General features: G+C 58.5%; 2 protein-coding genes across 7 annotated transcripts; one reads left to right on the top strand and one right to left on the bottom strand.

Annotated features, from left to right (window-relative positions):
- The first annotated feature begins 142 nt into the window (after positions 1–142).
- Positions 143–19,667, top strand: PICK1 (protein interacting with PRKCA 1). 6 transcript variants are annotated; one of them, XM_045872545.3, is made up of 13 exons: positions 143–330; positions 642–739; positions 1,844–1,955; positions 8,799–8,927; positions 11,110–11,176; positions 12,285–12,374; positions 14,632–14,685; positions 15,172–15,234; positions 16,003–16,136; positions 16,518–16,610; positions 17,622–17,672; positions 18,276–18,420; positions 18,829–19,667. In XM_045872545.3, the coding sequence occupies exons 2-13, from the start codon at positions 699–701 to the stop codon at positions 19,101–19,103; spliced, it is 1,254 nt and encodes a 417-aa protein (XP_045728501.1). In that variant the 5' UTR covers positions 143–330; positions 642–698; the 3' UTR covers positions 19,104–19,667. The 6 variants fall into 6 exon arrangements, with proteins under 6 accessions (XP_045728501.1, XP_045728498.1, XP_045728500.1 ...); XM_045872542.3 differs by having other exon boundaries at positions 143–383; XM_045872544.3 differs by having other exon boundaries at positions 143–396.
- Positions 19,668–21,356: 1,689 nt separating this feature from the next.
- On the bottom strand, positions 21,357–25,750 carry SLC16A8 (solute carrier family 16 member 8). Its single transcript, XM_045875991.1, has 4 exons — positions 25,537–25,750; positions 24,762–24,905; positions 23,703–24,548; positions 21,357–21,673 (listed from the first exon to the last, which is right to left on the bottom strand). Exons 1-4 carry the CDS (start codon positions 25,748–25,750, stop codon positions 21,357–21,359), a joined length of 1,521 nt encoding a protein of 506 aa, XP_045731947.1.
- Positions 25,751–27,496: the final 1,746 nt, after the last annotated feature.

The following is a 27,496-nucleotide window of genomic DNA, read 5'->3' as shown; positions in this document are numbered from 1 at the left end:
GCAACCGCCGGGCCGGCGTGGTCCCCGGAGTCCCGCGGAGGAAGCTGGGAAGAACCCTGCCCTTACCAAGATGGCGGCGGCCACAGGGCAGGGGGCGGAGTTGAACGTTGTCAGCCTGTCCAGACCTTTCCTCTGTTTCCGCTTTTTTGTGCTAACGGCGAGCTTCCGTCAATACTTGTTCCCTTTTCTGGTCCTGGGAGCACCGGGAGCCAGGGAGGAAGCGTTGTCTGCAAGGACTGGGGCAAATACTCTGGTGGTGGGGAAGGCGGGACTTCCGCGTCTCACAGGAAGTGACGCAACAATCGCGGCCGCCGACAGGTGGAACCGCAGGTGGGTTCAGGTGCCAGCCTGGCCTGGACCCGGCTGTGGGACCGACGCTTCCGGTGAGCGACAGAGGTAGTTCCCAAGGGCCTGGAGACCCGTGGGGACGGGCTCTGGGGTCTGAGCCCACCGTCCTGGCCTGGAATTCCCCCCTGTACCTAGTAAGAATCCCGTACCTTCCCGCCCCCTAACCTCGGGGACTCTCCCCGCCGTCCAGAGGGAAGGGGGAAGGTCCTGCTCTCCCGGATCGCTGGGGTGGAGGTTGCCATCTAGGCGCGTCGGGTCCCCAAACCCTACGCTCTTTTCTCTCCCTGATCCAGTTCCCCATTCCCCTGCCGAGCTGGACACTTAGCCAGCCCGCCTCAACTCTCGGAACCATGTTTGCAGACTTGGATTATGACATCGAGGAGGATAAACTGTGAGTATTTTGTTCCCTGCAAGTCCCAGGAATGCACGAGCTCCAGGGCCTCCAGATCCCCAGACTTCCCAGTTCTACAGACCCTTGCTTCTCAGAGGGGGATTAGGTCTTGTGCTGTAGCAGGAATGGACCCTGCCCTTCCAGGAGCTCACCTTCTGTAGCTGCGCTGTGGACACATTAGCAGATAATAGGTCAGGGCCACATGGGCACTAATGGAGAATGGCCTGGCTACAAGGAGAGAGCAGATGGAGCAGTGCCTCGACTAGGGTGTTCAAGGAAGGCTTCATAAAGGGGGTGGCAATTGAGCAAGTTTTCAAGGTGAATAGGAATATTGTAAACCTACCTTCCTTCCCAGTATAGGCAACTGGTGAGACAGATTTTCAAAAATTGTTAGTCTCCTTCCTAAAATCTGTCCTCCATCTGTCCACTGCCGGTGTCCTCAGCACTTAGTATGGTGCTCGCCGTCAGTAGCTTGTTAGCAAATGTTTGTTGAATGAATAAGTGAATAAAGGCAGATATCTACCACAGAACATAAATAAGTGCTGGTTTATATCAAAACTGAGAGGTAATTGACAGCATTTGAGAGATGGGTGATGGAGAGTTGAACAGGAGAAGGCTTCCTGGAGAAGGTGGCCATGATGTTCCATGTGTGCCTGAGAAGGTGACAAGGACAGAGTCTGACTCAGGTCTCAGAGGTAGGATGAAGGAGAGGGAAGGGGGACTTGTTTTCATGGAGTGCCTGCTCTGGGCTGGGTTGGTGTTAAGTGCCTTCCATGTGCTTTCACCAAGAGAATTTTCACCAAGTAGCAACCCATTTCTACCACCACTTTATGGATGAGGGAACTGAGATGCACAGAGGGGACTGACTTACCCAAGTGCTGTAGATGGTAAATGGCAGAGCTGGGATCTGATCCCACATCTGCAGGACTCCCAGGAGCTGCACATGTTCCATTGCAAGATGCTGTCTCTTTTGGCCAAATGAGAAAAGAAAAAGCTGAGCTGCACTTGGAGCCTCTCAGGGGTTTTGGAGGGCCTGTTCCCTTTGCTGTCCCCTCCAGTCATCCTTCTTCCAGGAGATTCAGCCTCGTGTGCTTCTCTTTGTAGCGGAATCCCTACTGTGCCCGGGAAGGTGACACTGCAGAAGGATGCTCAGAACCTGATCGGGATCAGCATCGGAGGAGGGGCCCAGTACTGCCCCTGCCTCTATATCGTCCAGGTATTGGGTGATGCGGAGGTGGGGGTGAGGTCCTGGAAAGGGTGAGCCATCTCCCTGCTCGGGCAGGTTCATTCTCCTCTCTGCAGAGCTGATGCCTTTTCTTCTTGAGGTCTGAACCCCTCAGAGAGGTCTTCCTGAGTGCCCCTCACTGGAGGAGCATCCTTGTTCTCTGTCATGTCAGTGTGTTCCTTCCCTTCTCAGGCCCCCTCACCCTCTGTAATCATGGGTTTGCCCATTCGTGATTCTGTACCTAGCTGCTTCCTAGTCTCTGCAGTGTGAGGACAGGATCTCAGTCTGCTTTTTCACTGCCGTCAGCACTGAGTACAATGTTGGCATAGGGTCGAATCCACAGAACTCTCAGCCGGGGGTCCTGGGGCAAGTGAAGTGTCGTGGAAAGTCTCCAAGTCTATGAAGTGATAATGGCCTGAGTTCAAATGTAAGCCTCCCTGCTCAGTGGCAAGTTACCTACCCTCTTTGGGCCTCAGCTTCCTCCCCTGGAAAGTGAGGGTGTAAAATGTTTGGTCACCGTGAGGATTTAACAGAATGCCCCAAGCAATGCCTGGCATTTAATAAACACGAAGTGGAAGATGTTGTTATTTTTCTGACAGTTGTTCACTTCCCCAGATGGTACTGAACAATTCTGTGGTTCTTGTAGAAGCTGCCCTGGTGACTTCCGGTCAGCTGTGACCCTGAGCCATGGGGACAATTTTCTTTACCTTGCGGCTGGTCGGAATCACTGGTTTTTCTGTAGGCTCGGAAGGAAGCTCGCCACCTCAGACATAAATGTGACCCGGCTTCTACCCTGTTCCAACTTGCTCAGCTCAGTAGCTGTTGGTGGCAGATGGGAAGCTGCTGTCTCTCTGAGGTTCTTGCAAAAGAGTCGCTTCTGGGCCTTGAAGACAGAGATTCCTGGGATGTGGCCTGGCCTGCTCCGGGCGCTGCCTTCATGAGCAGTTTGGCCTCCTCTGGCCCAGGAGGTGGTGGGGAGGCCTCGGCCAGGCCTGCCCCCCTTGCGTTGTGCCAATGTGGCCCCTGCCACCTCCCCCTCCTCACCCACAGGGGACCAGATTTGCTTAGAACAAACTGCGATTATAAAATAATAGAAATCAGTCAAATAATAGCACCCACTGTTGCACCCCTTCTTTTTTTTTTTTTTTAAGATTTTATTTATTTATTTGAGACAGAATGAGAGAGACAGAGAGCACATGAGAGGGGGGAGGGTCAGAGGGAGAAGCAGGCTCCCTGCCGAGCAGGCAGCCCCATGCGGGACTCGATCCAGGGACTCCAGGATCATGACCTGAGCCGAAGGCAGTCGCTTAACCAACTGAGCCACCCAGGTGCCCTCTTTTTTTTTTTTTTAAAGATTTATTTATTTATTATAGAGAGAGAGGGAGAGCCGGGGGAGGGGCAGGGAGAGGGAGAGAGAGAATCTTAAGCAGACTCCCCACTGAGTGCAGAGCCTGACGTGGGGCTTGATCTTATGACTCTGAGATCATGACCTGAGCTGAAACCAAGAGTTGGACGCTTAGCCTACTGAGCCACCCAGGCGCCCCTCTTCTACCCCTTCTTACCACCCTCCCCTTCTCCATCCACCCTCCCCCACTCCCCCTCCCCCAACCCCATCCCAGCAGCAATGCTACTTTCTACCCTTACAGCTGTTTCTTCAGGTGTGAGCCTCCATTTTTCCTCACTTAGATACTTACCCTGTTATTTCTTGATCTGTCACTTGTAAATATCTGTCAAGTTTTCCCAGTCCAGTAGATGGGAATGTTAGCTGTCTTCCAGAGCCACGCTGCTTTCTCTCACCCCATCCTCCTAGCATGGTGGTTGTGCAGTTTGGGCTAATCCGCTGTCTGAGAGTCTGCCACAGGCCAGGCTGTGTTGTGGGCACAAGGGATAAGGAAGTGAGGGGAACAGGAGCCCGTACTCCCGAGCTGCTGTTGTAGGAAGATGGTAACACGCTGATCTGCATCCAGAGCTTCGCGATCATCCGTGGTCATGCTTTTTTAAAAAATTACTTTATTGTGGTGAAATTCACTTAACATACAGTTAGTAGTTTTCAAGTCCAGTGGCATTCGGTGCATTTGCTAAATTCAACTATCACCTCTCTCTAATTTCGGAACGTTTTCATCCCCCCAGAAGAACAGCCTGTGCCCTTTAACTGTTCACTCGTCACCCCCCTCCCCTCCCCTGGCCACCACTCCTCTGACTCTGTGACTCGTATCCGTGCTGGTTATGTCAGATTGGTTGGTGATCTGGTTATTAGATAGATTGTTTTTTGGATATTTTAATATAAAAAGAATCTAACATGTCACCTTTGGTGTCTGGCTTCTTTCACTTAGCATAATGTTTCTGAATTTCATTCAAGTGATGGCATATTTCAGTAATTCATTCTTTTTATGGCTGACAAATATTCCATTTGTGTTCATCCATTCATTTGATGGACATTCAGGTTGTTTGCACCTTTTGGCTGCTGTGACCAATGCAGCTGTGAGCACGCACGCGCACTTCCTGGGCGGACATGTGCATTCGTGTTCAGGGAGTGTGTACCTGGGAACGGGAGCGGGATGGCTGGCTCACTCGGTGCTTCTGTGGTTTACTTTTTGAGGAACCTCTGTCTCTTTTCTTAACTCAATCTTTTCTTTTTTTAATGTCGTTTCTTGGGGTTCTTCCATTTGCATTCTCCTTGTACATTCAGTACAAGGCAGCCTCAGGCAGCCATTTGCCACCATCTTTCTGTTGCCCCCCACGCTGTAGTCTGTCCTCACTCAGCCTCCCCTTCCCTCTCTGTGGGACTCCCCCACTTCCGGGAGCCCTCTTTCTTTCCTTCTATTTTTTTTAAAGTTTTTATTTGGGTTCCAGGTAGTTAACATCAGGGTAATATTAGTGTCAGGTATACAACACAGTGATTCAGCACCCCCACACATCACCCGGTGCTCATCACAAGTGCCCGCCTTAAGCCCCAGCACCTGGTTCCCCATCCTCCACCCATCTCCCCTCTGGTGACCAGCAGTTTGTCTTCTGTATTTTATTTGTTTTTTAAGATTATTTATTTGAGAGAGAGAGCGCGCGTGCGCAGGGGCCAGTGACAGGGAGAGGGAGAGACAGAATTTCAAGCAGACTCCCTGCTGAGGGCAGAGCCCGACACGGGGCTCAGTCTCACAACCCTGAGATTATGACCTGAGCTGAAATCAAGAGTTAGACACTTAACCGACTGAGCCACCCAGGCGCCCCTGTTGTCTGTAGTTAAAAGTCTGTTTCTTGCTTTGTCGCTCTTTTTTTCCCTTTGCTCATTCGTTTTGTGTCTTAAATTCCATATATGAGTGAAATCATGTGGTCTTTGTCTTTGTGTGACAGACTTATTTTGCTCACGTTATACTCTTTAGATCCATCCATGTCTTTGCAAACGGCAAGATTTCATTCTTTTTTATGGTTGAATAATATTCCATTAAATATACATACACCGCATCTTTATTCATTCATCAGTTGATGGACACTTGAGCTGCTTCCATATCTTTGCTATTGCAAATAATAGTGCTATAAACAGAGGTGCACGTCTCCCATTGAATTAGCATTTTTGTATTCTTTGTATTCTGAATACCCAGCAGTGCGGTCGCTGGATTGTAGGGTAGTTCTATATTTAACTTTTTGAGGGACCTCCATACTGTTTTCCAGAACGGCTGCACCAATTAGCATTCCCACCAACAGTGCAAAAAGGTTCCTTTTTCTCCAAGTCCTCGACAACACTTGTGGTTTCTTGTGTTGTTGATTTTAGCCATTCTGACAGGTATGAGGTGATATTTCAGCGTAGTTTTGACTTGCGTTTCCCTGATGCTGAGTGATGTTGAGCACCTTTTCGTGTATTTGTTGGCCCTCTGGATGTCTTCTTTGGAGAAATGTCTATTCATGTCTTCTGCCCATTTTTTAATTGGATTATTTGGTTTTTGAGTGTTGAGTTTGATAAATTCTTTATAGATCTTGGATACTAGCCCTTTATCGGATATGTCATTTGCAAATATCTTCACCCATTCCGTAGGTTGCCTTTCAGTTTTGTTGACTGTTTACTTCACTGTGCAGGCCGGGAGCCCTCTTTCTCGGCTGACTTCCTCATCGAGGTGGAGTGCATCGTCTTGTAGCTTTCTGGGAGAGGCTGCATGGGAGGTACATTTTTTGAGAGCGTGTGTCTCTGAAAGTGCCATTATCCTGTCTTTGTTGTTATTCTCATATTCCTTCCAGTTGGCACTTGGGCAGATCAAATTCAAGAATGTCAAAAAAAAAAAAAAAGAATGCCAAGTTTGAAAATAATTTTCACCTAGAAATTCGTTGGCGTCCTTTCATTATCTTTTGCCATTCGCATTGTTGTGTCTGATGGTGCTCTTCTTACTTGTGACCCTTTATCTGTAATGTGTTTTATCCTTGGTCTCTCAAGACTCTTGGGAATTTCCTTGTGTCCCTGGCATTCTGAAGGGTCATGACGATTGCTCTTGGCTCGGGTCTTTGTCTGTCTGTTGTGTTGGAGCCTCAGAGGGCACATCCCTCGGGGAACCTCATGTCTTTCTCCACCCTGGAAGTTTCTAGTATTAGCTCTTTGATGGGATCTTGCTCTCTGGTTTCTGTTCCCTCTTGTGGGACTCCTGTTAGCTAGTGCTGGGCTTCCCGAAGTGATCTTCTAATATTTTTCTTTCTCTTTTTTTCTGATTGTCCATGTCTTTTTCACTTTCCTTGGCTTGGTTGCGTAGCTTCTTCGGACATTGTAAATTTCTGTTATAATTTGCATTTCTGAGATCTCTCGTATTTTTTTTTTTTTTAAGATTTGATTTGTTTATTTGAGAGAGAGTGAGCACGAGTGAGCACGAGTGGGAGGAGGGGCAGAGGGAGAGAGAGAAGCAGACTCCCTGCAGAGCAAGGAGCCCAACACGGAGTTTGATCCCAGGACCCCGGGATCATGACCTGAGCCAAAGTCAGATACTTAATGGACTGAGCCACCCAGGCGCCCCCACCCTATTTTTGAATCGATCCTTTTACATCATCCTGTTCTTTTTCTAATCATCTTGAAGATGTTAATTATGGTTTTCTTTTTGTTTTTGTACCGGCTCTACTTTGTTTCTGCTTCTGTGGTTCCTTTTTTCTGTTTTTAAGTGTTTTTCCTATGGGACACTTTTCTTGAGTGCCCTGTAATTTTCGCCTGTGTTTACATGATGAGTGAGCCATCACAGTCATGTGCTATGGTGTTTGAGGATCTGTGTGCAGACCATGTCTGGGGGGGCTTCCCTGGGGGGCGGTCAGGCATCAGGCGAGCTCGGGGGGGGGGGATCTGCCAGTGTCTGTACGTAGATGGGCCTTTCATGTGGAGCCATTCAGGGCAGTGGCCTCCAGTTTCTGTGGGGAAGGGCCGTAAGCCTGGCTACTGGCATTCTGGGCCCCCACTGGGGCTATGGGGCTTTAGGGCTCGCTGAACCCAAATCTCTCCGGTCCCGTGCCTCTCTCCTGCCTGCCTCGGTCCCTGGGCCTGAGTCAGGAGCTTCTCTGGGGAAAACCACCTCCATCTTCCACCTTCCATGGGCCGCTGTGTGGATGGGGACGGAACCAGGAGTTGAGTCCTTTCCCTACTTTCTATACCTTGTCTTCCACCCACCTGTGGCTGTTGCCAGAGATCTGCTTCCTGACCCACTGACAATTTCCAGCGAAGATTAGATCTCTCTTTCTAAAGCCCCTCCATAGGCCCTTGGGTTCCCATTGTCCATCTTCCAAGAACAGGTAGACCCTCTCATTGTCTTCTTTACCATTTAAAAAAAATATATTGGGGCGCCTGGGTGGCTCAGTCAGTTGAGCATCCAACTCTTGATTTCGGCTCAGATTGTGATCTCAGGGTCCTGGGATGGAGCCCTGCATCAGGGCTGAGCATGGAGTCTGCTTGTGATTCTCTCCTTCTCCCTCTGCCCCTCCCCCTGCTCATGCTCTCTCTCTCTCTCTCTGAAATAAATAAGTCTTTAAAAAATAATAATTGTATTTTTAGTGTGATTCTGGAAGTTAATGGAAAGAAACTCTCATCTCAGGTTTTTCCTTTCTTCCTTATAATGTTACATATGTGAAACATTATCAGGTGTTCTTTATACATGCTTTGTGTAGAAAATTTAGCAACTGAAGACAAAGTAGGGGCGCCTGGGTGGCTCAGTCATTAAGCGTCTGCCTTCGGCTCAGGTCATGATCCCAGGGTCCTGGGCTCGAGCCCAGCATCGGGCTCCCTGCTCGGCGGGAAGCCTGCTTCTCCCACTCCCCCTGCTTGTGTTCCCTCTCTCGTGGTGTCTCTGTCAAATAAATAAATTTAAAAAAAAAATCTTAAAAAAAAAAGAGACAAAGTAGAGGGAAGACAGTAGCAGATGACCACTGCTAAGAATTCTGTGTCTGTCTCAGTGGCTGTTGGCTGGCTACGATGTTTTGTGTTCTTGTCCACCCCTGCACATGCGTTCGCGGTCTCCCCCCGCCCCTGCCCTGAGCAGCACTCATGCATCTGTGTTTGGACAGGCCCACCCAGCCTCACGCCACAATGAGTATAGACCCCATTGAAGGGGCCACCCTGGAAGGGAGACTCACATGCGCGGTGGAGTCCTTGCTCTTTGGGGACTGAGATGAGGCGCGGGGACTGAGATGAGGCGCAGGAACTGACCAGAGGGGCTTTGGGGCTTCGAGTCAGCCCAGAGCAGCCTTGTGGGGAAAATCTGTTAAAGAACTGAGTTTGGAGGAGCACACGCTCAGTTGGGTGTGTGAGGGCTGGGCCGAGCCGGGCCTTGGTCAGGGTGCAGGGCGTGACTGTCTCCACCCCGCCCTCCCTTGCACCCCCAGGTATTTGACAACACCCCAGCGGCCCTGGATGGCACCGTGGCAGCTGGTGACGAGATCACCGGTGTCAATGGCCGGTCGATCAAAGGCAAAACTAAGGTGGAGGTGGCAAAGATGATTCAGGAGGTGAAGGTAAGGCTGCTGTGGGTGGGGGGTGGTGGGGGGACACAGGCAGCCGAGCCACTTCGATGATGCCCAGCCTGCCAGAGGCCCCGGCAGGCCTGGAAGGGGATGGGCCCTCTCTCCGCTGCCCCCTTGGTACACCAGGGTCTGGGCCACACTCCAGCCTCCCTCAGTGTCTCCCACATCTGGTCAGTAAATACCACTCATGCTTCAGGACTTGTCATGCCTTGGCGGGAGAGTGGGCACCTTCCCGTCCCCTGCCCTTCAGCTCCCAGGGTTGCTGTTGGACTGGGAACCGTGCCTCAGGGCGAGCCAGTGTGTCCCCACTCAGGGCTGGAGCTGAAGCTAGAAGTCCAAGGTGAACCTGCTGGGGTCAGTAGACACCCAGTAAATGTCAGTTGGGCCATGCTGGGCCTGGGAGGGGTTCGAGTGCCCCCCCCTCCCCGCTTCCTCATTCCTATAGGAGCTTTCCATCCACTGGGTCCTCCTGGTCCTCCTGGGCTCACAGACCCCCAGGGAAACTTCTGGGCTCTGGGGCAGCTCTCAGTCCTGCCCCAGGTCTTTTATTCTGCAGACCACAATCACACACGGCTGGTCCCCTGCTCCCCACGCCCCACCCCAGCTGCTACGGGCCAAGGCCTCGCCCCACAAGTCCCCTCCCCCACCAATGGCTGGCAGCATCCTGACCACTCATGGAAGCAAGCGTGTAGCCCTTTGGCCATTTCTTAGAGATTTTGTTGCTAGTGACTTGGGAAACCAAAACAGCAAACCAAACCAATGCAAAGCCATTGGATGATTTCAAAGTCTTAGAGTCAAGGGTCCCAACTGTAAATTGAGCTTGGCCAAGTGTTCTGACTCCCTCACCCCTATCCTTCCAGACCTTTCCTCACCCCTGTCCCTCCTCTGTGCCTTAGGGACCTGGCACCGATGTCCCTGCCAGTCCCTCTTGCCTTAGCCCGGGGCCAGGTGCCTCTCCACCTTCTCCCATTTAACTCCTGTTCCGCCCCACGCGGCCTGGGTGTTCCCGACCCGGCGCAGCCTGTCAGGCAGAGGAGCTCTCGTGGGAAGCAGGTGGACGGTGTTTCATCCTGGTACAGACTGGGGGGTGGGGCGTGCCCCCTGTGGCCGCTTCCTGAGCCCTCACAGCTGTGCTCATCCACAGCCCCTCCGTCCTCTGAGGCCTGTCTCACGCCAGCCCCCCATGTTGCGCACGAGGACGAGAGGTCTTCACATGTGTGCACAGCCGTGACGCTAATGGAGGGGTCTCCCGGCGCCCGTGTTTGGCTGCGGGCAGGGACTACGGTCCCCATTTATTGGCGTGCAGAGGGAGGAAGGGATTTGCTTTAGTCGCACGGCTGGACCAGCACCCAGGTCTGAGTCCCACTGCCCTCAGCTGCCGCCTGTCACGGTCCCCACAGCGCAATCTGCCGCAGCCTGGGAGAGCCTTTGCCTCTGCCCCGGACGGCATCAGGTCATTTTGGTTTCCCTGCAGGGCTCATTTTGGAAATCCTGTTTTGTATTTGAATGGGTTCTGTCCCAAGTTCAAGGGTCTTAGGATTGCAGGGATGAGAGTGACTGTGGTGGCCTCCCGTGGTTAGGGAAGGCTCCTCAGGAGAAGCCAGCGCTTCTCTTCCAGTTGTAGAAAGTGATTTGCATCGGCCTCCCTGCTGGCTTGTGCCCTGAGGGCTGGGGGCTGCCCCACACCTGCTCCTTGGCATCCTGGCACCAGGCACAGAGAATGTGCGCAGACGTGTTAGTTGGGTGAACGCAGGGGCTGTCGAGCCTGGGGCGATTTAGAGCACAGCAGATACTCCCCGTAGGGCAAACGGCGTGGCGAGGGCTTGGAGCGGGGCATGGTGTGGGGTAGGGCGGGGCACCTGGTTTCCTGGAGCACAAGACCCCCAAGACCACCAGGCTGTGAGCTCTGATGGCAGGGACTGTGTCTGTCCATGTCCCTGCTGGTTCCCCAGGGCCCGGCACATAGTGGGACAAGGAGGGACCTGGGAACAAACCAGTTACAAGGCAGAGCCCGGTCACAGCCCTTGGCCCAGCATGGCAGAATTCATGGTTGGTCTGGGTCCTTCCCAGGCCTCAGGATTCCCTCGTGACCACATATTTCGGGGCAGACAGGCTTCCCCAGGGAAGGGGCTTGGGACCCAGGAGACTCCTTCTCAACTCTCCTCTTTTCCAGGGAGAGGTGACTATCCATTACAACAAGCTGCAGGCGGACCCCAAGCAGGGCATGTCCCTGGACATTGGTAAGCTGGGCCAGAGCAGTGGCACCCAGTGGCCCCATAGGCCCTGGCCCCTGTTCTGCGTTTTTATGACGGTGTGTCAAGAGTTATGTGGCTTTTGACCAAGTCAAGGGCCTGGGAGGACCCGGGGTGCTCTCCTGCAGCTGCTCCCAAGAAATCTGTCCCTGATTTTGCTCTGCCCCATGTTGCAGTCCTCTCCCAGGGCCACCTCCTCTGGGACCGCGCTGCCCTAGGGTTGTCCCTTATAGGCCAGCCCCTCACCCCTCCAAAAGGGAGGGCGGCCTGCAGTGAGGTGTGGTGCCTCATGCCCACCCGCACGCCCCTATGTGGCCCTGGCCGCCTCTTCTGCCCTCCTGCTCCCAGGAAGGCTCGAGGTCTGAGCTGGACATCAGGCCTTGGATAGAGGGTCACGGGCCACCTCTTACTCTCACAGCATTCCGTGGGACAGGTTTCCTCCTGCTAGGGGGGCTGGGCTTTGGTTCTGTAAAAGCTTTAGGCTCCAGAGCTGGACATTGCAGCTTTGAGGTCCTCTGGACCAGCCCCCTCATTCCACATCAAGGCCTGAGGACCAGAGAGGGCTGTGTCCCCTGGTGATGCACACCCAGATCTTTGGCTCTGGAGCCAGCACGCTTTTCTTCCACCCTAGGGCCACAGCCACGTCCTGGTTTTTAGGGAGAGAGGCTAAGATCAAGTGTGTCCTCGATGGAGGTGCTCCGTAGAAACCCCTTGGGTCCCACCCTGGTCCCCTGTCAGGGACTTCGTATACGTCATACAGTAACTGAGTCTGGGGTCTGAGGTCACTTGCACTGATGGCACCTCGGCTCCCAGATGTGAAGGGAGAAGAGGCTCTCCCTGGTTTGCCTGTTGACACTTTACACATTCGCCTCCTTCCAGCTCCCAGCACCGCCTTCACAGAAAGCGAGTAGGGCAGAGGGCCCAGCGCGGCCCCACTGGGGCTCTCCCCACCTCACAGTCACCTCTGCACCAGAGCTCAGTGCAGCCCCCTCAGCCCCTGCTGTCACTGGCCATGAGGAGATGAGCTGGGGCAGGGATGGCCTGACGGCCCAGCTGTACACTCCCCTCACTGAGTCCCTTTCTTCCCTGGTCCCAGTGTTGAAGAAAGTAAAGCATCGGCTGGTAGAGAACATGAGTTCAGGGACCGCAGACGCCCTGGGCCTGAGCCGGGCCATCCTGTGCAATGGTGAGTCCTCTCCTCCTGACTGGGGTCTCAAGCCCAGGCTTCCAGATTGAGGGGCACCACGGCCGCCCGTGGAACTGACGTGGGCCCTGCCGCCCGTGGGGCCAATGGTCCCCATCTGCGTCCCCAGAGGCCTCACTGCCTCCCACAGAGCGTCCGCAGCAGTCAGCCGAGGCATCCTGTGGCTAACGGCCCCCATGCCCGGGCCAGGGTTCCAAGCCCAGGTCACAGATGAGACAGATGCCCAGCGCGGCGGTGCCTCCTCCCAGCTCCCCGCGCCCGTGCCTTTGCCACCGTCCCCAGCCACTGTCACAGAGCCCGCGGCAGCCACCACGTGCCCTCAAGTGCAGCCCCAGCTCCCCGCTCCCGCACTGCCCCCCCCGCACCCCTGCCTTTCTCCAGGAGGTGGCGCTGTTGCCCTTGCTGCCAAGGTTCCAGGCCAGGACCGGAGGTGGGGGGGTGGGGGAAGCACGGACACGCACGTTCACACCCACACATGTGTGTGGCCTGTAAAACACTTGGTCCTGCTCCCACCGTCCGCAGCCCGAGCTTATAAATAGCAGTTCTGCTGTGCATGTGTGGGGGCTAGATTTAACTGCCTATATATACTGTCGGCTCAGCTGGGCACACTGGGCAGCATTGGCTGGGACGTGGGGGTGGGGTCTGAGCTCGTTCCAAGTGGTGTACAAAAGTGGTGGCTGCTATTTTCAGCTTCTTGGTGTCTATAAATCCCTGTTACTGTAGTTACCATGCGTTGAGATGGAATTAGAACTGGTTGTTGTGTTTTTCCCCCCAAACCTTGCAATTTCCCCAGCCTTAAATAGGGTTTCTAAAATGGAAGCTGTCATGATGTCCCATGACCCAGCTAAAAACAACAGCCCGGCGCTTACGTGGTTCCTTTCCTGCCAGCCTGGCCAGGGGCCAGGGCTCTGGGGAGCCAGCGCCTGGGGGCCAGCCGGGGGCCAAGCTTCTAAAGACCCCTGCGATGCTTCCTCCCCCCGCCCCCCCAGAGCCCACATGGCCGCCTGACACCCAGCCACCTTGCCCAGACTCGGCTTCCACTCTCCTCCCCACCTCCCGCTCAGAAAACCCCACCCGGGGCGGAAGGGGGTGTCAGAGGGCACCCCGGCTTGAATAGTGCCCAGCTGTGTGCCTTCAGGCAAGTTGTCCCTCAGCTTATATAGTCCCTGCCCCAGAGGCTCATTCAGAGGAAGGACCGAGCTGTGTGCAAGGAGCCTTGAGCGCTGGGTCCAGGCTCACAGCAGCCAAGCTCAGTGCAGCCAGGCCCTGCCCTGAGGGGCCGCCACATGAGGAAGCCACGGCACCGACCCTGCCCTGTGGTGGCCGCTGGTGCTCCTGGTGGGGCGGTGGGAGGGCCCTCATCCCCCTCACTGCTGGAGGGCCCTCCCTCCCTGATCCGAAATGCCGGCCCGGCAGTCCACTTGCTCCCGTTTTGAGCCCTTGAGGGGAGGCAGCTGCCCCCACCTCTCCCTTGACAGGCCTGTGGTCACCCCAGTCATTGCCTGGCCACCGTCTCCTCTGTTGGGCCATGAGCCTCGAGAGCATGACGTGGGGCTCATTCACCAAGGTCATTCTATGGGCCTGACTGGGCCCGGCACACAGAAGGTGCTTGAGAAAGCTCTGTGATGCAAATGAGGATGATCACCCAGGGCCCAGGCCGGGTCCAGCTCGAGCTCTGCCTCAGGGCCCTTCCGGACTCGGTCTTCCCTCCCCGAGCGGTTCTCCCTCCTGAGCTGTCACATTTGCTTGTCACACCTGCACTGAGGCTGTCACAGCGACTCATCTCTCCGGCTTATCTCTGACTGCCTTCCCCCTTGGCTGTCACCAGGGTTTGTGCTAGAAGTACACGGGCCTTGCCTGCTAGGACTGGGCCTGCCTTTGGCTGGCCTTCCGGAACCACCCACAGGTGGGGCCTTGGGGACGACCCAGCCGTTTTTCACCGGTGACTTTGGCAGTACCGAAATGATCACCACCTTCCTGTCCCGCTGATGTGCCGCCTGCTGGGTGGGGACTTACCTCAGGAGTGGCCCGAGGGCCGAGGGCCGCCCTGCCTGTCCCCAGCTTGCCTGTGGTTTGGGGGGTCCCGGGCTGCTACAGAGCACTCCCGAGTGCAGCCGAGGAGCCAGCTCCCCGTTCCTGGGGCCCGTCCGCTGCCAGTCCTGGCTCTCTTCCGGGCCGCCCCTGGCGCTCTCCTCACCCCGGGCTCGTCGAGACTCACTGCCCCCCCTCACCCCCACAGACGGGCTTGTGAAGAGGCTGGAGGAACTGGAGCGGACGGCCGAGCTGTACAGAGGTGAGCAGGCGTGCCCGGCATGGGCCGCTGGGGCGGGTCGTCCTGGCCCTGCTCTGACACGGTGGCGGCAGGTGCAGGAATGCCGGCCTGTGAAATCCTAGGACTACGGCCATCAGGGGTTCTTAAGAAAAAAGCCTCTTAAGACATACTTTTTCTGATTATGAAGCTAATACGTATCCATAAAAATTCCAGTAATAGCACACGGGAATGCGGTGGGAGTCTCTCCGAACCCAGCTAGTTCCCAGAGAGCCGGCCCGTAGGAGGCCTTGTTCACCGTCTGCCCGGCGGAGCCCTGGCTCTTCTATCTGAAGGGGACCCCTCTTGGGGGGCGCTGGGCCTGGGGCTGAGCCCTAGTGGGGCTGTGGGAAAAGCCAGTGAGCTCAAGAAGAGTGAGGGCCTTAGGGTGGGGTTGGAGGCCGTGTCCTGGGGGGCTATTGTGGTCCCACCATGTGTCCCCATCCCCCTTCGGTTGGGTCTCTCCCACAGGAATGACAGAACACACCAAGAACCTCCTCCGGGCCTTTTATGAGCTGTCACAGACACACCGGGGTAAGGGCGCCCCCAGACATGCTGTGTGACCCTGGGAAGGCCCTCACTCCCCTCTGAGCTCAGTGCTCCCTCATACGGTGAAGGTGTGGCCGAACCCTTCCCTGGGGCCTTCCTCACAGCCACACCCAGGCAGATGCCACAGCATCTGATGTCAGGCCAGGTTCGGGCTGAGCCTTGTCTAGATGCCAGGAGGTAGCAATAATGGGGGCCAGTAGGGAGCATCTGGACCAGCTGGTCTTCCGTGGGGCCCAGTCCCTCGTCTGGGCCCTGCCCCATCTTACGTCTACGGCCGCTTACGGTGTATAGAGCCTTCCTTATGTGTGCTCTCATTTCCTACAAGTCTGCTTAGCTGGGCAGGGCAGCTACAGTTATCCCCATTTTACGTTTGGAAAATGAAGCCCAGGCAGAGGAAATGGTCACCCAGTCCCTTTGGGCAGAGGTGGCCTTACACCCCGGCATCCAGATTCCCAGAGCAGTGATCTGCCGTCAGGCAACACTGGCCTCTCCAGTCTTGACTGATCCTTCTTCCCACATGGTCTGGTCACTCTGGGGAATGAGGGCTACTCTCTTGGGTGTAGACCCAGCTCCCTTGGGGGTACAGACCCAACTCTCTGCAGGTGTAGATCCACCTCCCTTGGGACATAAACTTCATTCAGACCTTGGCCTTCAGCCTGCCACGCCCCCTGCCCTGCTTCTCCCCAACAAATCCCTGGCTTCCCCAGGAAGGGGTCAGGTAGGGACAGCCTTCAGGGCAGACTTGTTCTGCAGCCTTTGGGGACGTGTTCTCCGTCATCGGGGTGCGGGAGCCCCAGCCAGCCGCGAGCGAGGCTTTCGTGAAGTTTGCCGACGCCCACCGCAGCATCGAGAAGTTCGGCATCCGGCTGCTGAAAACCATCAAGCCGGTAGGTCGTGTTGGGCGTGTGTGTGTCAGCATGTGAGGGTAGAGAGGGGACAGTGTGGCATGCAGAAGGGTCCCGGACTGGAGTCAGAACACGTGGGTGTAGGTTCTGGCTTGGTCACCTACACGACTGATTGTGGGTTGGTCACTCTGCCTCCCTAGCCTCACTTGGCATTGACCTCCAGGCTGGTTTCTGGCCCTGGCTACACCTGAGTTACGGTTTGCCCTGGGCCCGGCCCTATCTTCTCACCCTTGAGTGGACAGACTTGTCTGAGGGTGCCCTTTGGCTCTGACACCTGGGTCCACTAGAAGGATTGCTGGATCATTGCCGTTCTTTGTCATGCTGGCCAGCCTAACCCCTGCCCCCTCCCTCCTTCCCTTCCAGATGCTGACAGACCTGAACACGTACCTCAACAAAGCCATCCCAGACACTCGCCTCACCATCAAGAAGTACCTGGATGTGAAGTTCGAGTACCTGGTAATTGGTCTCCAGCCCCTGGGGAGGGATGAGTCTGGCATGCAGGGGAAAGAACCCACCCAGAGATTTTCCCCTCAGTTGGCCACAGGATGGCAAGCAGGATGGGCCTAGAACCTCTGTCATGTCTAAGGATGTGGGACCAGGGACCTGGGAGGTACTGGGGAATTGGGCAACAGCCTAGACCCTGCCCCGACTGCACCGAGGAGCCTCTGAGAGCCTGGGATAGGCAGAGCCTTTACTCTGGACCCCTCTGACCCTTTGGGATTTTTTGGTCACTTTTACAGTGGGTCAGTGGTTATAAAGTGGGTGCCAAGGGACATTATTGAGTTGTGGGGTTTTTTTAAGGTGATTGATTGATTGATTGAAAGAGCATTGTGAGTGGGAAGAGGGGCAGAGGGAGAGAATCTCAAGCAGACTCTGTGCTGAGTGTGGAGCCTGATGCGGGGTTCGATCTCACGACCCTGAGATCACGACCTGAGCTGAAATCAAGAGTTGGACACCCAACTGACTGAGCCACCCAGGCACCCCTGGACATTTTATGTTGAAATAAAAATTCTGATGGTCAAAAGAGTTGAGGGGAAGATGCTCCACCAAGCAAGCCAAGGCTCCTTTGCAGCAGGACTTCTCAGAGCCTTTGACAGGCTTGTGTGCAACATGAATCTTCTAGGGTCTTCCTATGCTCTTTTGACCATGGAATCCCTTTTAACCCAGAACCTCTCTTAGGACTTGAATTTGGCAAATGCTGGGCTGTTTCTCAGGCCCTTGCCACCCTCCCAGATGAGTGCCCTCTCCTTTGTACTGCCACCTCACCCTGGGCCTCCCCAAGCAAGGGCCAGTCCAAGTGAGATGCCAGCCTGTCCTAGTTGAGGGTACACAGGGCCCAGGAGGCCTGGCATGGCTGCCCCCAGGTAGGGCTTTGGGGTCCTGTGGGGCATGGAAGGAAGTGGGCATCAGGGTGGGCATCCAGGAGGCAGAGCCCCTCTGACATCGTGGCCTCGCTGTCCCACACAGTCCTACTGCCTGAAGGTGAAGGAGATGGATGACGAGGAGTACAGCTGCATTGTGAGTTTTCAGGGGTGATTGGGGGGTGGCCCTGGTGCTGGAAAGTCTGGGGGTGCACACAGCTTCCCGCGCTTGTCTCACAGAGGCCCAAGAATGTCCTGGGGCTGCCAGGGGCAGCGGGTAGCTCAGGCCAACCTGGGAGAGGCCTGGGGGTCTGGCTGGGCTCTTGTTTCTGGAGGTGTGGGGCTGTCCATCCCCACCCAGGCCCCTGTGGGCCTCCGAGTGCCGGCCGACTTGCTGCGGGGCCGCTCCCCCAGGCTTTGCGAGGCTCTTATGGGGAGAAGCTGACTTCCCTCACTCCTAAGAGGCCATTTTTAATCCTCTACGTTTTTAACATTTTTGATGGCAGGATCCACCTTAGCACTAAATGTTCATTATTTAACGTGCAAGGGTGTGGTCTTTTGTTTTCTTCACAAAGAGTAAGTGCTTCTGGCGTCCCAGAAGTGAGGGACCGTGGGAGCTTTGGAAAGTGCTGTGTGCTGCAGGGGTGTGAGCTGGGAGCTGGGCTCTGCAGCCTTCCCGCCGTCGTCTGTCCCAGAGCAGGCTCCCCCTCCCCCACTCCCCACCCTGCCGGGGTCCTGATGTGCTCCCCCCCTGCCCCAGGCCCTGGGGGAGCCCCTGTACCGTGTGAGCACTGGCAACTACGAGTATCGCCTGATCCTGCGCTGTCGCCAGGAGGCCCGCGCCCGTTTCTCCCAGATGCGCAAAGACGTGCTGGAGAAGATTGAGTTGCTGGACCAGAAGCACGGTGAGGGGAGTAGGTGGGCACTGGGGGCCAGAGAGCCCTGCCCAACCCCAGCCCTGTGCCGTGCTTGCGCTTGGGGGGTGGGTACCATCTCCCCATTTCAGAGCTGGGGAAACGGTGGCCCGGAAAGGTAAGGTACCTCCGTGAGGTCACATGGTCCCGCCGTGCAGAGCTTTGAGTCGGACCCAAGATGGAAAGTCGTGGCAGGAGCGGCCCCCTTCCTGGGCCCCCCTTCCTGGCTTGGGGTGGGACTGGCCCGTGCCCTGGGGGTGCAGTGGGGTCCACAGTCTCCCCACCGTGCCCGGGAGCTGGGAGATCTGCGTCTGTGCCGGGGCAGGAGGCGGGCCCGGGCTGGCTGGGGGGGGGGGGGTCTTCTCCACTGGTGCCTGTCTGCCCGCCCTCCCACCCCAGTCCAGGACATCGTGTTCCAGTTGCAGCGCTTCGTGTCCACCATGTCCAAGTACTACAACGACTGCTACGCGGTGCTGCGGGACGCCGACGTCTTCCCCATCGAAGTGGACCTGGCCCACACCACGCTGGCCTACGGCCTCGGCCAGGACGAGTTCACCGACGGCGAGGACGAGGAGGAGGAAGACGACGAGGACACGGCAGCCGGGGAGCCGTCCAGGGATGCGCGAGGGGCTGCTGGGCCCCTGGACAAGGGTGGGAGCTGGTGTGACTCCTGAGTGCTCCCTGCCATGGGGTGCGGATGGGGGGGTGAGCGGAGGGACAGAGGGTGGAAGCCGGGGTGGGGCCGCTGCACCACAGGGTGGTGCATAAAGGCCTGCTGGCTTGGGGCGCTGCCTCCCCGCTCTTCTGTCCTGGCTCAGCGAACCGGGCTCCTGCCCAGGAAAGTCCCCGGGCCTGCGGCCTGACCTGGACACTGGCCCCCCTCCTCCTTTCCCCCCCCACCTCCCCAGCCAGATGGAGAGCTTGGCCCCTGGAACTGCCTTAGGGAGGAGAGAGGGGGCGCAGAGAGGAGGGGTTGGAGGTGGCCCAAGTCCAGGACCCGCTCCCCACGGGCACCAGCACTGGCCCCATCTGGAGCCTGCCAGCGTGGGGGGCTGTGGGCGCACAGCCGAGGCTGGGGCCAGTGGCCGTGTACCCCCTCACCTTGCCCCAGGCCAGCCCAGCCCCTCCCACACTCACACCTCCGCGGCCTTTATTTATTCATTTCCCCCAGCTCAGCCGAGTCCCTGGGGAAGGGCCGGGCGCTGGGCCTGTACCAAATAAACACAGACCCAGACTGAGCCGGGCTCTCTTTGCGGTGGCCTCAGACCCTCCTCCTCCCCTTGACGCCCCGTCTGCTGCCTCCCTGGTCCCGAGGGAGGGCGGGCAACAAGATGTATCGACATTCCCTTCATACTCTCACTCGTCTTCCTCGCAGCAGCTCTGTGAACTGGCACTCCTGTCCCCGCGTACGGACGGGAGACTGAGGCTAGAGAAGTGTCCTGCTCAGGGCCACCCAGTGTCCAGGGACACAGAGGGATCTGGACTTGAATCTGGCAGGTCCCAGAGCCAAGGCTTGCTGCTTTGTGGGGCCTCTGACCTCCTCCCTCACCTTTGCTCCGCCTGGGCTTCTGGCCATAGCTCTGCCGCCGTTGGGAAGGGCAGGGCAGACGCTGGGTCGGGAGGCCCCAAGGCCCCACATGGGGGAGAGAACGTCGGGGATACCCCCAGCACTCTCGGCGCACCTAGAAGGCCAGCGGGCGCCGCCACCCTAGTACTCTGCGTCTTTGCAAAGTGGTGGAAATCGGCTGACTGTGTCTCCTGTCAGCACAGATCACACCTGTGGTCCCTGTGTAATGAACGGTGGCCTTTTTCACCCCAAAAGTGTCCCTGTTTGAACAGTGAGTTATACGCTCATCCTGAGAAGGGGAGGAGGCAAGAGGCTGTGAGAGAACAGCCAGCGTGAAGGCCAAGAGCACAGACCGCAACCCACTGCTGGATTCCAGCCACCGCCTCTGTGACCCTGGGCTACTCCCTAACCTCTCTGTGCCCCAGTTTCCTTGTCTGTGCTTGTGGCCAGTAGTGGTCCTTAACCTCCTTGGGCGCTTATGAGCATCTGATGAGTTAACACTTATAAAGGGCCTAACAGCACCTGGCACAGAGTCCCTGCTCTGAGTGTTTAATAAATGTAGTCACTGCCCTAGTGACTCAGGCATGCAGATCTGTGTGTTAGCTGGGCATTTTCGAGGGCTCCCACGCCTTCGTAGGACCCACCTGGAAAATGAGACCAACGGTGGGGTGGGGGAGGCACGGGTGGGACAGCTCAATAGCAGGGCTCTGCGGTGGGAAGGCTCCTTCCGACTCAGGCCTGGTTTCCACACTCATGATTTGGAGGGAGGGAAGCAAAGAAAGTGCCAGGTGTCAGATTTGTGGGAAGAGAATAAATACACGGAGCGAATAGATCCCAGAGGCTTTCCAGCCAGGGTGAGACCTGGGTTCTGCTGCACTTGGATCCAAGTGCAAGAGGTCAAAAGTCAAAGTGCAAGAGAGACCCCTAGTGCCTCCAAGTCAGAACACCTCCCTCTCCATGCCCCCTCTTCCCCGTCTCTGCCACTTCTTCCCCCAACACCTTCCGGGTCCAAGGGCCCTGGGGAGAGCCTCTCGGACTCCCACCTCCCCCGACCCCCAGCCACCAGGGCTGGGAAGGCACAGGAACGGGACCTCTGTCTTTATGAACTGAGCTTTATGAACTTCAGTTTCGCACAGGCCAAGCCCTGTCCACGCACAGCAGCGTCCCCAAGCCAGGCCAGGGCCTGGCCACGGCCCGCCGGGCAGATGAGGGAGGGATCTCCCCACACACACTCGGACCCCAGGGGGGACCACTGCAAAGCAGCCTCCAGCGTGCCGGGCCCTCTTGGGACAGCCGGGGCTCTGAGAGGGTAAACCCCATTCCCAAAGTCACCAGCCACCTCGCCTGGTGCTCCGGGGGGCTATACAGACTTGGGGTCCCGCCCTGGTTCTGCCTCCACCTCTGGTGCCGCGGCCCCGGGGATCGGCACCTCCCGGGCTTGGAGGCCGCCAGGCTCCTCAGCCCCGGTGGGCAGGGCCTCAGAGTCACCTGGGGCCTCAGCGTCCTCGCTGTCGCTGGCCGTGCCCTCGGCGCCTTGGCCGGGCCGGGTGTGCTGAGGGCGGCGGCCACGCAGGCAACACTTGGTGGCGATGGCCATGAAGACCCCTGCCAGGGCCACCTCAGAGCCGGCCAGGTAGAAGATGATCTCGTAGTTCTTCAGGGCGTCCACCAGGCGGCCTGCGGCGGAGGGAGGGGGGAGGTGAGGGCCTGCGGGGAAGCCCACCTTCACCCTTCCCCACAACCTCACATGCAGGGTAGTGCCCCCTCCACTTGGTGGGGTTCACATTTGCGTGACACAGACACATGCCCCAGTCTTTATTCCCGTTTTCCAGAGGCAAAACCCCACCCACGTTCTGCCATCTGAGACCTTAAAAATGTCACCACCTCCTTGGACCTCAATTTCTTCAGTGATAAGGGGCCTTTGGTGAGGCAGCGCTTTACGGGTTACAAGGCACCCGTCCACGCCCAGGCTGAAACCCCACCTGCGCCCTGTGACTTGCCCAGCTAGCGAGTCCAGGGAGGGGGCACTGGGCTCAGCCTCACCCTCCTGGGGGCCCCTAACTCTTGCTCTTTCCACCTAACCCCCCTGGTCTTCAGGGGCCTGGCTCAGCTTTCTCTCCCTCTCCGTCCCAGCCTCCTCCTGCCCCTGCCAGGGGCCCCGGTACCCCAAGGCTGAGCTTCCACTACCACGGGCTGGGGGCAGGACTTGTGGGTCACAATCCCTGTTGCCCCCTCTGTATTTTCCAAGTGTCTTCTCCAGGCACGTATTACTTTCATACTCAGGAAAATATTTTAATTTTAATTGCAAATATTTGCCCCCCAAGTGTGGTTCCTCTGCGGGCTCCATCCCCCCCCCCCGGCATTTTTGTCACTCACCACCCCAGGCTGTGACCCCTTGGTCTACAGCTCTGTGGCTTTGGGGAGGCTTCCCGGTGTCCCCCAAGCCGGCTACTTGCCTGAGCCCCTCTGAGCACTGCTCCCAAACTTGCCTTCCTGGTCCCTGCTCAGCCAACCAGTCCTGTCCCTGCCCCTCCTACACTCAGCCCTGCAGTGTTCACCTCCTTACCCCCTATTAGACCCACCCCCCAGGTCACATGAGAAAATGGAAGATGGATCCCTGAGCTTCTCAGGGGCTGGTTTTGTGGCTTTTGATGGTGAGCTTGGGGGGCCACCCTCCCACTGAGGTGAGATGACAAGGCCTGATGACACTCGACTAGCCCAGCCCTGGAAGGAGGGGCAGTTCACCCTATCTCAGGGGCAGCCTGGGCCCCAGCAGAGGTGGCCTCCCCTCATTGCTCATCCCACAGCCTGAGCACAGACAGGCTCTCCGTGCTGTTTCAGAGACAATCCGCCAACCCAGGAGGACCCTAATGTCCCCTCTTTCCAAGCTCAGTTCCTGCCTCACCTGTATAGGAACCCTGTCCCCCTAATGTGCCCCACACTGTCCTTTGTCCTGCCCTGCGAGGCTGCCTGCATGCCGGCCCCTGCAGGGACCCTTCCCTGGCCTCTCATCATGGTGACTTCCTAAGGCCAAAGACTGTAGAGTGCCCAGTGGCGGCGCGCCCAGTGGAAGGCCCAGACCCTGTCCCTGCACGGTAGCTTCACCAAGCGAGGGCAGGACCTGGCCACGGCCTGCTGGACAGATGAGGGAGGGAGCTCCCCTCCTGGGCCCCAGGGTGACCGCTCATGAGCACTCCCACTCTGCTCCCGGCCTCACAGCTGGTTCCTCAAAGACACTGTCCCTATCCTGGTCACCCTTTGGAGGCTGGGGACACTAAAGCCCTCAGCTGCAGTGTTCCAAAGGTAGGGGCATTAAGCCCTGGGCAGGGCTCTGCTCTCCCTCTGGGACCGCACTGTACTAGGCCCCTGTGCCTCAGTTCACCCACCTGCAAAAGGAGAATAAGCATCTGTACTTCCCAAGGACTCTGTGCCAATGTTTGAGATGACCCAATGGGCCCTCTGTGGTCAGTGTTGGGTTCCTCCTGGCACCTTTCCCGGCCCTTCCGCCCCCAACCAGAGCTAGTAGTACCGGGCTTGGAGGAGGGGCTAATTAGCCACGGGAAGGGGGTGCCCACCCCACCAGGCTGTCCCGGCCAATGGGTCCCTTCCCCTCATCCCTGGAAGCTCCATCTGGGGCAGGGAGGGCGCTTCCCTCGGTCTAGGGAACTAGCCCCGCGCCCCCTCCTCCCGGGAGGGGGAGGCGCACCGGCAGAGGGCGGTCCGATGAGCACAGCCACGGCCTCGACGAGCAACACCAGGCCCAGCGCGCTGGGGAAGCGGTGCGAACCCACGGCTGCCATGAGCACCTCGAACTGCAGCGCACCCACCATGCCATACGAGAGGCCGAAGGCGACGCAGAAGGCGACAAGGGCGCCGTAGGAGCGCGCGCGCGCGCTGCTCAGATCCGTGAGCCCGTTGGCCATCAGGGCCAGGCTGAAGAGGTAGGCGACATGGGGTCGCAGGCGCGCCAGGCCCGCCAGGGCGCCGCACGCCGGCCGCGCCACGATGTCTACGAAGCCCACGATGGACAGCAGGAAGGCGGCGTCGGCGTCCGGCACGCCCGCGTCCTTGGCGTAGTTCACCAGCAGGATGGCGGGCACGAAGAGCCCGAGCGCCATCAGGAACTTGGTGACGGCGTACACCCCGAAGGCGCGGTCCGCGCACACGGCCACGTCCAGCAGGCGCCGGCGGGCGCGGCCGCCAGGGGGCGCCTCGCGCAGACGCAGCCCCGCGCCCTCCGCCTCCGCCTCCGCCTCCGCCTCCGCCTCCCCGGGAGCGCCGTCCGCGCTGTCCCCGCGAGGTCGCGGGCCGGGCCCCGGCGGCGGGCGCATGACGGCGCCGCACGCGCAGCAGTGCAGCAGGAGGCCGCCGAGCAGCAGGAAGCCGCCGCGCCAGCCGAAGTGCTCGAGCAGCTGCTGGCCGAGCGGCGACAGCGCCGACAGGAACACGGGGCTGCCCGCCGCCGCCAGCCCGTTGGCCAGGGGCCGCCGCCGCTCGAAGTACAGCCCCAGCATGATGAGCGACGGCTGGAAGTTGAGGGCCAGGCCCAGGCCTGCGGGCGAGGCGGCGCTGTGCCGGGCTCCCCGAGGGCGCCCCCACCCCCAGCCCCCAGCGGGAGGGAGGGGCCAGGCCCCGACGGGCGGGCCGACCACCTCTCGAGGGGAAACTGAGGACAGGAGGCCTCGCAGCGAGGACCCCCGCCCCCGCCCCCCACCCGCACGGCCAGCCCCATCCGCGCAGGGAGGCGAGTCGTGGCCGCCCTCACCTGTGAGCACCCCGGCCGTCAGGTACAGCTCCAGGAGGCGCGTGGCGAAGGATGCCAGGACCATGCCCGCCGAGGCCAACAGCCCACCCACCAGCATCACCGGGCGACAGCCAAAGCGGGTCACGAGGATGCTGGAGACAGGACCTGTGTGTGGGCAGGGCACGGTCACCGCTCGGGCTGGACTAATCTCTCTCCCGTGGACACTCCAGGCGTGGCACCTGCCAGCCCCCAGAAGATGGCTCGAGGGGATAAGGGCACCCTCGGTTCAGAGAGGGCAGTGTCTGCCCAAGGTCACAGAGCTTGGCTAGGACAGACCAAGGAGGCAGCGCCCTGCGGGGGGACGCAAGGAAGGGACCTGTCTTGGTCCAGAGGCCCCATCCCCAACCCTCCTGAGAACAGGGAACCCAAAGCAGAAGAGGCAGACGCCCCTCGCTTTTTATCTGCACAGCTGACATCGTCCCTTGGGCTGCTCAGGCTCTTTCCACCCCTTACTCCCAACCCCCTGGGCGGCCCCCCAGGTGGTTAGGGCGCCCGGGAGCGGGGGATTTTATTTAGCCCCGTTTCCCCACCTGTACCAGAAGCGGGTGTGGGTCTTTGGCAGGAATGGAGGGGCCCTGCCGGCTGGCCAAACCGGCCCGGTCAGCCACGGGGCTGTGGGCTCCACCTCGCGCCACTGCCCCCTTCCTGCCCCCTCCTCCCCTGTCTCTGGGGAAGAAAGTGGTTTCCGTGCTCTCCCCGAGGGGCCTGGGGGAGGGACCCGCGAGGGGGCGCTGACCGGTGCCGTAGAGCATGGCGAGCATGATGGAGGACACCCAGGCCGTGTCGCTGTAGCCCGCGCCGAAGTCGCGCATGAGCGCGCGGAAGAAGACGCTCACGGCCTTGGGGAAGCCGTACGCGAAACCGGTGACCACGAAGCAGGCACCCAGCACGGCCCAGCCCCAGCCTCCGTCTGGGGGCCCCGCGCCCCGCCGGGGGCCGCCGGCGCCCATCGCTGCTGCCTCTGCTGGAGGAAGGGGACAAGAGGGAGTAGCGAAGGTCTGCAGTCCCGACAAGAAAGGGGGTTGGAGACCCAGCGTGGGAAAACTGAGGCACGGGGCTACCCACGGGAGCCCTGCTCTGGGAACGAGCCCGGAGGGGAAGCCGAGGCAGAGCCGCACCCCAAATCTCCCCTCCTGCAGGGGGCCTGTGAAAGATGAGGGGAGGGTAAAAGTTCCCACCTGAGTCCGGACTTCAGGAAGACGCCCTCCGGGGGACACTCCTTGCTCAGGGACCTAGTGTGGCCGGAGAGGGGGTGCTGGTGAGTGGGAGAGCCGGGCGGGCCAGTGCGTGCCCCGTGTGCGTGGGAGCCGCCGGGGTTCCCAGTGGGCTCCTGTGGGGTCTCGCGCAGGAAAGAGCGCGGGGTGTGGGGCAGAGACGGGCAGTCAGGCGCCTGCTGCAGAATGGGTGGCTTTATTCTGCTCCTGGGCCTTGGCCGTATGTTCCTCGTTTTTTTCAATGATCAGAAATGACTATTGCTATCAGAACATTGGGGGAAAATCAAACAACCCAAGACATGCCGTGATAACATTAGCTTTGGTGGGGGAGCCAAGGGAGCTGAGCTCCAGTTCATCCCAGCTTAGCCATGGATTTGCTGTGACTTGGGCAGGTCCCCTTCCCTCGCTGAGCCTCAGTTTTGCCACCTGTAAGATCGGTGATTGATTACCCGGGGCCAACCAGGGGTCTTGGTGGGGGTTGGTCAGCTCTCTGCTTCCACCGGGACCTTTAAGGGGGCACTAAAGAGACCTTCTGCTCTCCAGACCCCTAGCAGCCCCCCAAACCCTCCACAAGCAGAAAACAGCTCTGAAGTCTCTCACACTCCAGGAGCTCTAGCTGGGGGTTCACACAGCAGCCTCCTTTGCCCCCCAAAACAGAGAGGCGGTGGGCCTTACAGGCAGGGTGGGCCAGCCCACAGCTGGGGCAGGAGCCCCCTTCCCTCCCGCTGCCCCCCGCACCTGGGTCTTCCTCCTGGCACTGGGCGATGCCGGGCCCCCCGGGTGGGGATCTGGGACCCCGACCCTCTCTCACCAGCACCAGGTTCTGGCTTTTACTGCCTGTTGTCCCCTCACCACGGCTGAAGCCCCCTGAAGACCAAGACAAGGAAGGGGGTGGTCCTGGCAGCTCTCGCCCCACACTCACCTGAGCCGTTCGGTGGGTTTGGATGTCCAGCCTCACATCTCCTGAGGCCTCCCAGGAGGGGCTGCCTCTCTGGGTCCCCCTGGGAAGCCGGGCCTTATGGGGGCACGCAGCCGAAGACCCCCAGGCTTGCCTGCAGATCAGCTGCTGGCCTGACTCACCCACGGCTCACTCCCTCAGGCCTCGGGCTTAGAGTGTCCCCCACCCCCAGCCCTCTAAGAGGCTTTTGCTTGGAAAGGGAGAAGGGACAGGGCATTGACCGCAGCGCGGGGCCATGCTAGACCTCACGGTGGGGGGTCCCTGTGTCAGGCCCTCCCAGCAGAGCTAGAGAGATAAGGAAGCCCCTCCACTGGGCAGAGGACACACAGAGCCCCGCTCTGGGGGAGAGGGGGGTCCTAGTGGCGCTGGCGGCATCACCCTGCCCGGGAGAGACCCCACCAGCCCTACTCACCTCAGTGCCTCGCCTGCCCCCCACCCCCAGGCCACATTCCAGGAGGGGATCCAGGATCAGGCTAATCCAGGTTAGAGAGCCTGGGACTGACAGGGCTGGAGGGGACAGAACA

Source organism: Mirounga angustirostris, unplaced genomic scaffold (genome assembly GCF_029215605.1).
Source record: "Mirounga angustirostris isolate CCGP_5_RB_7025 unplaced genomic scaffold, mMirAng1.0.hap1 SCAF_5, whole genome shotgun sequence".
Classification (NCBI taxonomy): Eukaryota; Metazoa; Chordata; class Mammalia; order Carnivora; family Phocidae; genus Mirounga; species Mirounga angustirostris.
This window is presented reverse-complemented; position numbering and strand designations above follow the sequence as displayed.

What these genes read in the sequence shown, in the direction of transcription:
- PICK1 (XM_045872545.3), top strand. Translation starts at nt 699, where the DNA reads ATGTTTGCAGACTTGGATTATGACATCGAGGAGGATAAACT. An exon ending in TGCTGAAAACCATCAAGCCG is followed by an intron (nt 16,137 to 16,517) that starts GTAGGTCGTGTT and finishes CTTCCCTTCCAG; the next exon opens with ATGCTGACAGACCTGAACAC. An exon ending in ACGAGGAGTACAGCTGCATT is followed by an intron (nt 17,673 to 18,275) that starts GTGAGTTTTCAG and finishes CCCCTGCCCCAG; the next exon opens with GCCCTGGGGGAGCCCCTGTA.
- SLC16A8 (XM_045875991.1), bottom strand. Translation starts at nt 25,750, where the DNA reads ATGGGCGCCGGCGGCCCCCGGCGGGGCGCGGGGCCCCCAGACGGAGGC. An exon ending in CGCCATGCTCTACGGCACCG is followed by an intron (nt 24,906 to 25,536) that starts GTCAGCGCCCCC and finishes GCCCACACACAG; the next exon opens with GTCCTGTCTCCAGCATCCTC. An exon ending in GACGGCCGGGGTGCTCACAG is followed by an intron (nt 24,549 to 24,761) that starts GTGAGGGCGGCC and finishes CCTCGCCCGCAG; the next exon opens with GCCTGGGCCTGGCCCTCAAC.